Source organism: Taudactylus pleione, unplaced genomic scaffold, assembly GCF_031769625.1.
Source record: "Taudactylus pleione unplaced genomic scaffold, aTauple2 ptg000799l, whole genome shotgun sequence".
NCBI classification, from domain to species: Eukaryota; Metazoa; Chordata; class Amphibia; order Anura; family Myobatrachidae; genus Taudactylus; species Taudactylus pleione.
In genome coordinates this window covers 870,301-885,044 of record NW_028285201.1, presented here as the reverse complement: position 1 = coordinate 885,044, position 14,744 = coordinate 870,301, and the positions used below count along the sequence as shown (strand labels likewise).

General features: G+C 43.8%; 1 protein-coding gene across 1 annotated transcript in view; it reads right to left on the bottom strand.

Annotated features, from left to right (window-relative positions):
• LOC148474932 (capping protein, Arp2/3 and myosin-I linker protein 2-like) overlaps positions 1-14,744 on the bottom strand; it is a 970,125-nt gene that overhangs the window by 278,370 nt on the left and 677,011 nt on the right. Inside the window, exon 28 of the mRNA XM_088457971.1 lies at positions 5,955-6,058. Within this exon, the coding sequence (XP_088314097.1) occupies positions 5,955-6,058 (104 nt within the window). The remainder of the gene's footprint in view (positions 1-5,954; positions 6,059-14,744) is intronic.

The window sequence follows — 14,744 nt, the reverse complement described above, 5'->3', positions numbered from 1 at the left end:
GTCTGGCTGCTTATGTCCATAGGGGGTGGGCTGGATGTTGTCCATATATTGGGGCTGGCTTGCTGTTGTCTTGTCCACTCCATAGGGGCTGGCTGTTGTCCATAATATCCAATCCATATAGAGTAAGTTATATATTGGGGCTGGCTTGCTGTTGTCCTGTCCACTCCATAGGGACTGGCTATTGTCCATAATATCCATATATAGTTATATACTGGGGCTGGCTGGCTGTTGTCCTGTCCACTCCATAGGGGCTGGCTGGCTGTTGTCTATAGGGACTGGCTGGCTGTGTTGTCCAGGGGGTGCTCTGTCCATCAGGGGTGCTATTAACCCCCAGTGTGAAAAAAATAAAGTATTGTTATTTTTATTTCTGTTTCTATGTGTGTGCACCTGTTAGCCACACTTATCAGCAATGTAGGTGCGCAGGGGTGCTGTGCTGCCTATGTCTCATTTTTCAAGGGGCTGCTGCCTTGTTCAGGGGTGCTCTTCACCCCCAGTGTGAAAAAAAATTAAATAAATGTTTTTGTGTGTGCATGTTAGCCTGCCATACCACCAGTGCTCAAATAAAAACAATTTTTGTGTGTGTGTGTTAGCCTGCCATACACTACCAGTGTTCAAATAAAAAAAATGTTTTTGTGTGTGCGTGTTAGTCTTCCACACACTACCAGTGTTCAAATAAAAACAATTTTTGTGTGTATGTGTTAGCCTGCCACACACTACCAGTGTTCAAATAAAAACAATTTTTGTGTGCGCGTGTTAGCCTGCCACACCACCAGTGCTCAAATAAAACCTTTTTTTTTTGTGCATGTTAGCCTGCCACACACTACCAGTGTTCAAATAAAAACTATTTTTGTGTGTGCGTGTTAGCCTGCCACACACTACCAGTGTCCAAATAACAACAATTTTTTTGTGTGCGTGTTAGCCTGCCACACCACCAGTGTTCAAATAAAAAAAAGTGTTTGTGTGTGCATGTTAGCCTGCCACACACTACCAGTGTTCAAATAAAAAAAAAAAATTGTGTGTGCGTGTTAGTCTGCTACACACTACCAGTGTTCAAATAAAAACATATTTTGGTGTGTGCGTGTTAGCCTGCCACACACTACCAAGGCTAAATTTACTAACAATCGAGATAGGTCGAGATGACCATCTCGGGTGATTTATTGATTTTTTTTCCCTGTTTGCAAATTTACTAAAGGCAAAGTCGGGTGAGTTAGAGAGAGATTTCTCTCATCTCACTCGTAAAACTCGGGTGAGATAGCAATCTCGAATCTTATCACCATCGGGCCAAATTGGAAGTACTTTTCACCTAAAACATACATCTCTCAAATTTACCAAGAATCAGGATGAGAAGTTCGGGTGAGATAGGAGCAAACTCTCTGCCAAAATCACTTTTCAAACTCTCACCCCCTGAGCTGCGAGATGGTCAGAAACATACACAAATCATTGGCCCATAAAGAGGTGTCTGACTATTGTGCGTCCTGTCCTGAATGTCAATATCATGCTCCGAGGTCGCATTTTAAAAGTCCACTTGTCCCGTTGCCTATTATTGAGGTTCCCTTTGAAAGAATAGCTATGAATTTTGTTGGGCCATTAATGAAATCTGCCCGGGCCATCAATATATTATAGTGATAATGGATTACGCTACCCGGTACCCGGAAGCGATACCATTGCGCAATACGTTAACCAAGACCACTGCTAGAGAATTAGTCCATGTCTTTAGCAGGTTGGGAATACCTAAGGAAATCCTGACTGACCAAGGTACCCCATTTATGTAAAAAATCATGAAAGAACTATGCTGCCCATTTAAAATTGATCAGTTAAGAACTTCTGTGTATCACCCCCAAACCGATGGGTTAGTGGAGAGGTTTAACAAGACTTTAAAACACATGCTAAGAAAAGTAGTGGACAAAGACAGTAGAGATTGAGGGCCATCTCTTCCATTGGGCTTGTTGGGCAGTTGCCCAAGGGCCCGAAGCTTGTAAGGGCCCGCCAACCCACCCTCCTTATTTTTATAAGCTGGCCGCCGGTGCACTGTATTCTGATCTAACCTCCCCCACCCCATCCCCCCACGGTGAAGAGTACTCACCTTAGTCCCAGTTTCACTTCATCCACCAGCTTCAGACCAGTCAGACAGTCTCTCTGCATGTGTGGGAGGTCTGATGGGTATGAAGGAGGGCTTAATTTTATTGACCATTTACATTTGTTTCCTGTGAATGGGTGGGTAGGGGCCCCAGTGCATTGCTTTGCCCAGGGCCCACACTGCTGTTAAGACAACCCTGTAGAGATTGGGAATACTTATTGCCTAATTTGTTGTTGGCCATAGGAGAGGTTCCCCAATCATCCACCGGGTTTTCACTTTCCAATTTGTTGTATGGGCAACACCCCATGGGGTTCCCAGACATTGCCAAAGAGACGTGGGAGGGGCAGTCCAGTCCGTATAAAACTGATATTGAGCATGTTTCCCAAATGCAAGAAAGAATTGCTGCTGTGGTGCCAATAGTGAGAGAGCATTTGGAGCAGGCCAAACAGGCACAGCAGAGGGTGTAAAACCGCAATGCTCAGTTACGTGTCTTTGCTCCTGGGGACAGAGTGTTGGTATTGGTTCCCACAGTAGAAAGTAAACTTTTGGCTAAGTGGAAAGAACCCTTTGAAATTCTAGAAAAGTGGGGGAAGTTAATTACAAAGTTTACCAGCCTGGGAAAAGAAAGTCAGAACAGATATACCATGTAAATCTTATAAAACCCTGGAAGGATAGAGCAGCTCTGTCAGCCATCCGAGCCCCTCCAGTAAACCCAGGGCCCTTGGTTCCCAAAGTGACAGTAGCAAACACCCTGTCAGCAGTTCAACAGCAGGAAGTTAAGCAATTCCTTATAAGAAATAGGGTCTTGTTTTCAGACATACCTGGGAAAACCACGGTCATTAAACATGATATAATCACTGAACCAGGGGTTAAGGTTAACCTAAAACCCTATAGGTTACAAGAAGCCCAAAGGGAGTCAGTATCTAAAGAAATTTAAAAAAATGTTAGAATTAGGTGTAATTGAAGAATCGCATAGTGAGTGGTCAAGCCCCATTGTGCTTATTCCAAAGCCCGACGGGAGTGTGCATTTCTGCAATGACTTTTGGAAATTGAACAGTGTGTCAAAATTCTACGTCTACAGAATGCCTAGGGTGGATGAAATAATTGAAAGGCTAGGAACAGCCAGATATTTAACTACTCTTGACTTAACCAAAGGGTATTGGCAAGTTCCGTTAACTGAGAATGCCAAAGAAAAGACCGCTTTTTCTGCACCAGAGGGGTTATTTCAATACAAGATGTTGCCCTTTGGGTTACACGGGGCACCTGCTACCTTTCAAAGAATGATGGATAAGATTCTAAGGCCACATAGGCAGTATGCTGCTGCTTATCTAGACAATGTGGTCATTCATAGTCCTGATTGGCAGTCTGACTTGCTTAGAGTACAAGCAGTGTTGGACTCCATTTATAAGGCAGGTTTGACAGCCAACCCAAAAATGTGTTGTCTAGGGATGGAAGAAGTAAAGTATCTTGGATACACCATTGGCAGAGGTTTGATAAAGCCACAGCTTAATAAAATTGAGGCAATACAAAACTGGCCAAGACCCCTGAATAAGAAGCAGGTGAGAGCCTTCTTAGAGATTACTGGGCATTATAGGAGGTTTATACCCAGTTTTGCCACCATTGCAGTCCCACTGACTGACCTTACCAAGGGCAAACAGAAAGTCATGGTGGAATGGAGTCCTGAAGCAGAGAAGGCTTTGCAGACGTTAAAAACAGTGTTGTGTACCCAACCCATTCTGGTGACTCCTGATTTTGACAGGGAGTCTGTGGTGCAAACTGATACATCAGAAGTAGGTATAGGAGTGGTCCTGTCCCAGAGCAAGGACGGTGAGAAACCCCCTATTTTTTACATAATCAGGAAATTGAATGTACATTAGAGAAACTATGCTACAGTTGAGAAGGAAGCGTTGGCCATAAAACGGGCCTTAGAAACTCTCAGGTACTATTTGGTGGAAAGGAAATTCAGGCTAATCACTGACCATGCTCCTTTGAAGTAGATGTCAGAAAACAAAGGCCCTCATTCAGAGCCGTACGCTCTGAACAGAGCGCACACTCTGAATGAGGGCCGTCCTCCATAATTATGGAGCGTCCTCCTGGACGCTCGTATAGCTGTGGGTCACCACCCACAGCCTATATGAGCGTGCAGGTTGATGGCCACGATGGTCTTGACCATCGCGACCATCGCCACTGCGAGCCGGAGCCTGCGGTTGAGTTTCTCAACCGCAAGGCCCGGAGTGATTTTGGCTCTATCAGAGCCAAAATCACTCCCACTGATATCACTAGTGATGTTAGTGGGCCGGCTTCTGATGGTAGGCGTTCCCTTGGGAACACCCCCGTCAGGGAGGCACGCCCCTGGCACGCCCACCAAAGGGGGCGTGCTGTCAATCAACATCGACAGCACGCCCCCTTTGATCAGACACAATGAGCGAAGGAAAGTCCTTCGCTCGTCGCGTCTGGCGCATGCGCACGACGGAGCTCCCGCCATCGTGCGCATGCTCAGTGCACACCATCGACCCACTTGCGAGCGGACAGCCGCTTGCGAGTGGGTCTGCATCAGGCCCAAAGAGCGCAATGGGAGAATAACGAGGTGGTTCTTGGCATCGCAAACCTTTAAGTTTTCGGTAGAACACAGGCCAGGAAGCCAGCTGGTCAATGCAGACACTTTGTCACACGTTCATTGTTTGGGGGCTGCAGTTGTTCTGCCCCACAGGTCGAAACAAAGGGGGGAGATATGTGATAGAAGCACTGGAAAAGTGGGGAGTGGCTTCCTTGTGTGTCCCAGATTCCTGTCCTATGTGTTTTAAGACCCCCAGGAGAAGTCTGTTTGTGAAAACAGACTAGACATGTCGGCTTTGGAGAAAAGCCAGAATGGATCCTGGGAGTGTGGATGTGAAGAGTGGGAGGGCTCCATCCACAGGCCACTCCAGGTTTTGGGCCTTTCAGCCTGGTAGCAGGCTCGTTAGGGCTTTCACCAGGAACTGCCTGATATAAGCTGTGTTCAGTTGTAGCTGAGTGTCTCACACACCTGGGGAAGTAGGCATGCAGGCTAGCATGTCCAGAGACACTGTTATGACAACCCTGTAAGTACTGTGCACATGCTGTTGTTGACGGTGTGGGCAGTAGGCGCCGGCCAGTTCGTACGAGGACCCCAGACTTGTGTCCTGTTTCTACGGCTGCTATGTGTGTAAAGAGGGACTCCATCTACCCCAGGAGAGGGACCCCTATCCTGACACACAGCTCTTACCCAACATCGTTTCTTCTTTACTGGTAAAAACATCTGCATCACCACTGCCATATTAGACAAAAATGACTGATACACCACCATGGCCAGTCACAGTGCATCCTTCAGTCCTTCCACTACATCAAATTCTTCACTTTTGTCCATCCCAAACACTGTGTAAAATCTTCAAAGAATTACTCTTTTTTTATACCTGTCCAATAGAGAAGACATTTTCTTGGATGTTGTGCTGAGACGTAAAAAGTACTTGGAAGCAGTTTCCCGCAAGTCATTCACACTTTCAGCTTTTTTTCCTGCAGGGTAGAAACAACTTCTACAAATTGACACAATTTAAGAAGTTGTCTCTTTCTTTGTGCGAGATGGTGTATTATGCAAAAATTAGTTTTGTGTCAATAGGTGTTATAACACAAGAAATATTTAAAACCACTGACATAGAAGCAGGCAGCAGTTATCCTACATTAGGTGAAAGGGTGAAATGCACCTGTACCAACAATAGAGGATCGTTTACACCATCATTTATTATCTGATTTAAAAATGAAGCAATCAAGACAAACTACTCGTATGTAACGCACACTGTAGTTGCACAAACCATAAAATGCATTAATCAGTATACATGGTTTGAGAAAACATGGTACTTACCGATAATTTTGAATAAGCTTCTTGGAAAAAAACTCATCTATTCCCTCATCGACCTTAGAGTACACATTATTTTCATTTATCTTAGATTTTTCAGTTGTCTGTACCTGTGGTAAAAGAAAAATACCTATTTATAGAAAAAAAAAATACTCCAAGCCATATTGTCATTCTTATACATAGCTACAAACCCTAATTACAGTATACTGTACAATAGGAATGATGAAATGGTAAAATAAATAAATAAAATACAATCACAAAAATAGTGCAATTAAGGGAAATTTGTGGATTTTCAAAACTAGAGATTACACACTCACCATTCCTCACAAAAGAACCAACACATAAGGGAGGCAATTTATTAACGGGAGAAAGCACCTCAATTCAGCAAAAAACGGCAATGTATTAGAAAGATTGATGCTGCATAGTTATCAAGGACAGTGGCTGTCCTCCTATGCTATCCCTATCTATGTATGGCAAGGGATGTAGCCGGTCTAAATCACGACGGCTGAATCCCAACAAGGGACTTAAGATAGGCATCGAAATACCGACACCTATCTTAATCCCGACATGGAACACAGAAAGATGGCTGCCTGAACGAGGTAAGTCTGGGGCGTCCTTAGTGTTAGCTGCGGGGGGGGGGGAGGAGGGTTAGGTTTAGGTTACATGGCGGGATTAGCGTTAGGTTTTGGGGGGGAGGGGAAGGTTAGGCACCCCTAACGCTGTCGATATTGTGACAGGAGGCATCCCGACAGCCGGCATTACATACCAGTTCCATATGGCAAAAGCAGATGTAAAAATTGGCACTTTAAAAAAATGTTTTTACTACAACTATGGTAAAATATTTTATTTCTATTTTTAAACTTTTTTTAATTTTAATTTTATTTTTTATATACAGCATCTACGCCTGGAAACCTGAGACCTATGCTGGCTCCCGAATGTTCAGATGGGACCCCGACAGGCCAGCTTTGTGGTACCTCTGTGCTTATTACTCTCAGCTGAGCTTTGTTATATAGTCCAAAAAAAGATCAATATTATGCCTTTACATATTTAAAGAAAAACATTTAGGCAAAGTAAACATGATCCACCAAGTCACATTCACCCAACCATGGCTCTATTTTGCCATAGTTTCTATCCAGTTCAATATGTTCTGACAATGTAGGTTCCCCAACTAAAAGAGATATACAAGTGTGTTTCTGTGCTTATACCAACATAAATATACTAATAACAATAATATCATATCCCATAAGCAGTAATTCAGAAAACATTGATTACAAACGAAAAAGCATTGATGATTGCTGACAAATATTTTCTCTCATTGAAAGTGATGACAAGTAGCCACGTTTCTCCATTGACTGCTGCTGGCTAAATTGAAGACCTCAGAGCCAAATTGGTGTAATGCTGGGTACACACTGGGCGATATATCAAGGGTGTGTCAGCCAGTGTGTACAGACGATATGTTTGAACAATGTCATTCACAGATATATTGCGTCAGCTGTGAAGCACAGCTGACGGCAGATATACAGATGTACCCAGCTAGTTTGTTGCTCATAGCGCGCAATTCAGGCCTCTGTGTCATGCCAAGAAACATTACATGATGTAAAGACAAGTTATGAGTCCGCACTAGTGATAGGATTGAAGTAATTGAGAAATCAGTATTGTATAATTATTACCAACATCATGGTTCATCACAATATCAAATTCTGGATGATTCTAGGTTGGTGGTGCGCCCTAAAGGTTTGTGCTAAACACATATGAAAGTACTTTCTGCAAAGAGCAGAGAAAAAGGACAAATATGCCTTTATAGGGGCACTCTTATGATTGATAATTAGTTGAAATATCGATGATAATGAAATGATTGTTATAGATAAAACTTAACATTTAATATACAACTTTTTTAAAAGAAATTCTCCCCAAAGGGTAACGTGTACTCAATGTAATACCAAAATAAATTAAGGACAAATAAATAATATATACGTCCTATAAGGTTAAAATAAAATTTTAAATTGTATGAGTAATCAGCTCCTATTAAGGGTAATGAATATTTTAATTAACCCTAGTTCAATCTGCAAGGAGGCATATACGATTACATCATATATTGCGTGTCGGGCGAACAATGATAATACTTAATTGGATCTCTGTTGTGATCGACATTTATATAAATAATAGTCGGTCAAAAAGAAAATGTATTAAAGGAACCATACCTTAATAACTAAAGAGAATAACCTATTGAGATAATCAGGCAGCTTTGAAGTCTATGGGTCTCATTCAGACTCGGTCGCAAGCGCTGAGTACTCGCAACCAGGTCGATGATAAGGCCCTGCACACGCGCAGCATCCGCACTGCGCGTGCACAAGTCCCGGAGCGAGAGAGAAATTCTCTCGCTCCGGAGCTCACTACAAAAGGGGCGGCTGTCGATGGTGATCGACAGCTCTCCCCGTTTTGTAGGCGGGGCGGGGAGGTGGCTACACAAACGGAGGCGTTCCCGACGGAACACCTGCCGTTTTGTGGGCGGCCACACTGACATCAGCAGTGATGTCAGTGGGAAGCTTCGTATTCGATCAGAGCAGGAAGCTCCCTGGGGCTTGCAGTTGCCGAGACCCAACCTTAGGGTCTCATCGCAAGCCCCAATGGTCGCAATGGTCTTGACCATCGCGACCATCACCCTGGTCAGTCACTGAAGCTGTGGCTGGTAACCCACAGCTTAGCTAGCGACCAGGAGGCCGCACTTTAAAAATCGAGCGCCTCTGAATGAGGGCCTATGTCCCTTATTGATAAATGAAATATATGCTGCACTCAAATATCAATATATATCTATTGACATTGCTTGCAGTGACGAGGTCTGTGTCCCCATATGACTGAGAGAGTTGTACTTGGGATTGTAGGATTTTGTCCCAAGATTATTAGCTGACATTAGATTCCGCAGATATGATAAATTCATATGCTAAGTTGCCATATAATTTCAGCAAGGTGTACACTGAAAAAGCAAGGTTATATATCACAGCACAGATATATATTAATGTACAAAATAAAATAATAGTCAAAACAATATTGGTAAATACGAAAAAGCAATAGTGCATGTGCTGAATAATGACACTGTCATCAGTGTGGTAAGAGAACTGCTGAAAAGAAAAAGTGCATGTGCTGAATATCAACATAATCCATGGACATATATAGCATAAATAGGTACATATGTAATAAAGGTGTACCCAGTGGTCAAAGTGGGAAATTTGAAGTGGGGGTATGGGGAACCAGTGAACGTGCGCGCCGTGGGCGCTTGCAAAAATGGGTGTGCCCAATGCATCACGGGGGCGTGGCCTCTTAAAACAAGGGCGTCATGCGTCCATCTCTCATTCTTTCCTTTTTTCTCACAAGCTTTGCACCTCTCACTCCCTCCTTCCATTTCTCACCCTCTGCACTTCACTCCCTTCTTCCATCTGTTTGTAACATCCTGCATCTCTCATTGCTTTCAGTTCTCATCCCCTGTACCTCTTACTCTCTCCTTTCCTCTCTCACTCCCTATAGACTGTACTGAATGCTAAAGACAGGTCATATATTGGCACCGATAAGAAAAAAAAAAAACATGAAATAAATATGCACACACAGGCTTTACATGAAAAATAAACGTACACATTTGTACCAATAGGGAAATAAAGAAACACATAGGCCCACACTGCAGAAAATAAATAAATCACAAACTTTGCATGTAAAAAAAAAAAAAAAGAAGATTGGCCTCATAGGAAAAAAAAACACAAAAAAACAAATAGGGCTCGATTTAATTGAGCATGATGCTGAATAGCCCAGGGAGGAGCTCCTGGAGAATTTCAAAGCCCACACGCTGTTTGGTCTGAGCACTTTAGTGGGAGAATGCATACAGGGGAATTCAATTATTCTAGGTGGTGCCTAATGTAATAGGCGCCCAATGGATTAATTCAAATGCTGCTCACTCGGGCAAGCAGTATTGTGGAGGACACATTGCTTCTCGCAGCCTCCTGAAGGGGCGAGAAAAAAAATGTTTGAAAAGTCAAAGTTTGGATGCCAAAACGGCAGTTTGGGTGCTGATACCATGAGTTTAGACAGGCTTAGCCGCTATGCTTGGCTAAACCCAGGTGCTTCTGGATGCTTCAAAAATAATGGACGCCCGAATAAATCTAAAAAACATCTCCCAGTGGAATTGAATTACCCTCATAGGTTTTGCAAGAGGAATTCTAAAAAAAAATACATAGGCCGTGCATGAAAAAAACAAACAAAAAAAAACACAGTCCATATTGGTGGCAATTCAATTAAACATGATGTAGCACCAGGAAACAGTTCCCGGAGCTATTCAACCATTTCCCCCATGCCCTACACTCAGTAGGGAAATGCCAGTTAGTGCGCCTTAAGCCAGGTGTTTCGGCTCGCTAACCAGCATTTTCAAAATAAAGTACCTGTTGCGATGCTGTCAGCGCCTCACTAAAATGAAAAACAGCATCGTCGATGGCACTTTAGTTTGATTTCTGCTTGCATCCTCAGGAAAGTGTAAGAATAAATCCTTTAGTTAGGTTTAATAGTGCGGTCAATTGAATAGTTCTAGGACCAAATTCCTGCCGCTATTCAACATCACAATTAATTGAAATTCCCCCAATAGCACCAATAGGAAAATAAAGAAAGACATAGGCTACAGGAAAATTAAAAAAAAGACACATACACAATGGCACCAATAAGAAAATGTTTTGGGGCACACAGGGGTAATGAGGCACAGGATACGGTTAATATATTGACAAAGGGGATACCGGCGCTGGAATCCTGACACCTGTCAGTATCACATTCCCGGAATCCCGAAGGTAAGTAGCAGGGAGAATTAGGCACTAGGGGGGAGTGTTAAGTTTAGGTTGCAGGGAGGGGTAGGTTAGGGTACCTACTGTCAGGTGTCGGTATCCTAACCCGTCTGGATTTTGACCGCCAGGATCCAAAGCGCTGGCATCCCAACCCTAAAGCCGCATATCCACATGCCAATAATAACGGACGACTGAACAAATGTTCAGTCGTCCATTAATTGTGCATAAATCGGGCAGTATAATGTCGGAAACGACCAGTGATGCACGCTCCTGCTGGTCGTTTCCGACATCAATCATCGCCCGAACATGCCGATCAATCTGATAAATGACAGATTGACTATGTTTAGGGATGATGGAGGGTGCCAACACTGAACGACATATCGTTCAGTGTAGGCACTACAGGGGAGCAAGAACGACTGTACGATGTCGTAATCGTACTGTCTTTCCATAGTTGCGTAGTGGATACGCGGCTTAAGACAAACGGGGTAGTGAGGCACACACTATAACTAAATGTTGTATTACTCACCGTTTGTTGCTGTGACATAGCTGAGGAGGAGGCCAGCTGAAGGATCCTTCCAGAGGAGTGAAGCAGAAAGAAGTGCAGTGCCAGCTTTATTAGGGAGGGGGGCCTTCCCCCTGCAGTTGAGCCAGGCTTCAGGGCTCCTTCAGTCAGCTGACAATCCCCCTCACCGCGGAGGCCAGTATGAGGGACTGAGACTGTCAGGCTGTCACAGAAACCAACGGGGGATGGGAACATACAGGTAGCCAATGCTGGACTCTGGACTCTGCAGCAGCATCCATTATACGCTGCATGTGCAGAGACCTTCCGGCGGGGCAGGCACCTGGCAACATGGGCGGGAGGCAGTGGTAAACGACACCCAGCACACGCAGGCAAATACAGGCCTCAATGTTGGACTGTAGGACGGCTCCGGGTATCTGGCAGCGGCGGCGCCGCGGCAGGCAGTTGCCGGAAGTCCACACTGCGGCTGGCTTAGGGGACGTCAGACTATTCTAGCGAGGACTCCTTCAGCTGGGGACGGACGCACACGGCGGAGGATGGGCGGGCAGATGGGCGGGAGCTGCAATGACTGACAGCCCAGCTATGTCAGTGAGCCAGCTGCATAGATACACACTGCGGCTGGCTTAGGGGGCTGTCCTAGCGGGAGGAAACCCGCGCAGCCCTCTTTCAATTAGAGATTACCGGCACACTTTGAGCACTGGGTGTACCCTGAAAAAACAAGGTTATATATCACAGCACAGATATATATCAATGCATAGAATAAATCAAAGCATATGCTAAAAATCAAAAATAATTTGTTAGTGGTTCAAATAGTATTGGTAAATAAGAAGAAGCAACAATGCATATACTGAATAATAATACTGTTGTCAGTGTGGTGGGGAAACTGCACATGTGCTAAATATCAACATTGACCTTTGGCATGTATGACATAAATAAGTACATGTATAACACCTTCGTTTGGCCAGCCACCCCCCCTGCCCGCCTACCAAACCATCACCATCGACAGCTTGCCCCCTTTGGTGCGAGACCCGAAGCGACGGAGCGCCCATCTCTAGCCGGGTCGTGCGCATGCCCAGTGGGCAAACATCGACCCAGTTGCGAGCACTCAGCGCTTGCGACCGAGTCTGAATCAGGTCCATAGACTTCAAAGCTGCCTGATTATCTCAATAGGTTATTCTCTTTAGTTATTAAGGTATGGTTCCTTTAATACATTTTCTTTTTGACCGACTATTATTTATGTAAATGTCGATCACAACAGAGATCCAATTAAGTATGATCATTGTTCGCCCGACACGCAATATATGATGTAATCGTATATGCCTCCTTGCAGATTGAACTAGGGTTAATTATAATATTCATTACCCTTAATAGGAGCTGATTACTCATACAATTTAAAATTTAATTTTAACCTTATAGGACGTATATATATTTTTTTTGTCCTTAATTTATTTTGGTATTACATTAAGTACACATCACCCTTTGGGGAGAATTTCTTTAAAAAAAAAGTTGTATATTAAATGTTTATCTATATCAATCATTTCATTATCATCGATATTTCAACTAACTATCAATCATAAGAGTGCCCCTATAAAGGCATATTTGTCCTTTTGCTCTGCTCTTTGCAGAAAGTACTTTCAAACATTACATGATGGCTGGACTTCAACTAAAGATACGCTATGGCATGTAATACACCGCTTAACCGCTGGGTGGCGTGTGCTCCACTGATGTAATTTCTACTGAATACCATACCGTTAAACTGGATGGATATCACACTCACGCAGTGTATTGTATTTGCACATTGTATGTTAACACAACCAATTTTTTTTAAATCACATAAGCTCTGAGAACGGAACGCAAATCAGTACACATACATAGCTGTTCAGTAGTGTAATTGCCGTGTTCTTATGATGGTATAACCGATACTACATACATTAATGAGATGCACGCACAGCTTTCAATGAGACGGGATGAATTATTCTCTAATGGTGGGTTACTGTGTATATAATGTATGTACTAGTATATTATTTTGTAAGGAAGACACATTTTTTTATTATTAAAAACAGCAGCGGGTGGGTGGAGTGCACAAGGATGAGCAGAGCCGTAACTAGTCTTTTTGGTGCCCTGTGCCAGAAAAAGCATTGGTGCCCACCTCATTTTTCAAAGGGACATAATGTACCCAAAAAAGGCCATGGCTTCATGGGGAAGGGCCATGGAGGGAAGGGATAGGGGCGGCTAGGAGATGCTGGGGATGAAATAAGAGGAAGCTACAAGCAAGAATGATAATAAACAGAAATTTGACAGGCCCAAAAAGCACCCCATGACCTGTGGTGCCCTGTGTGATGGCACCGGTCACACTACCCTAGCTACGGCCCTGAGGATGAGCCCGCTATTGACATTGTACACATTGCCTGCTGTAATTCGCAGACATCACATCACATACATGACAGGTGCAGCTCTTGCTATGGATGGCATGTGGGCTAGAGGTTAGGTGATCGCCTTGCTACAGTGCTTGTCCCAGGAGTTCGAGACCTGGAAACATATTTTTTATTCTTTTTAAATCTTCACTACAAGATTAAAAAGAAATCACTTGGTGGTGTGTGACTTCTGTCATTTATACAGCTAATGTATCTGTGTTGACCAAAAAGACACACTCCCAGCATTGCATAAAGATCAAGCTATTGAAGTTCAGTATTGTTATCCAACCCTTACTGAACTCAATATATTATCCACAACTTCCCACCACCTGGCATTTCTATGCTACTTTATGCCACTGTGTGCTCAAGAAAGTGGTGTACAGTGCTCCAATACAGTACCCACGTAGCGCCCTGCTAGTCGCAATAAGGCGTTTAGAGTCTGTTTTTACTGTGCATGCCCAGTGTGTCAGGAGTCACACACTGCATCCCAGACTATAGTGATTTCATGACTTTAGAAACTAGTAGTGGGCTCTGTTTAAAAGTAGGGTCTCTATATTACAAACTGACTGTGCATTTTTATCCGCATACTTCCGTCAATGTCGGCGCTGTCCTAGACAAACACTATAGTGATTTCATGACTTTAGAAACTAGCAGTGAGCTGTTTGAAAGTGGGGTTTTAATCCACACACTTGCGACACTGTCGGCTCATCGGCGCTGCGGAGGCTGCCAGCTTCGGTGGGTGGTAATGGGATCTCTGGTGCATGTCCAGTGGTGCCACTCCATACGCCAGTCTCGCTATGATGTGGCGTATGGAGGCTCATAGTACACATTGTCTGCTGTAATTCGCAGACGTCACATCACATACACAACAGGTGCAGCTCTTGATATGGCTGACGTGCGGCCTAGAGGTTAGTTGATCGCCTTGCTACAGTGCTTGTCCTGGGGGGTTCAAGACCTGGAAAATATAAATATATATATATATATATATATATGTGTAGAGGATTTATAGAACGGCGCACTGGTTCAAGTCTCAGATAATGTTGCACTG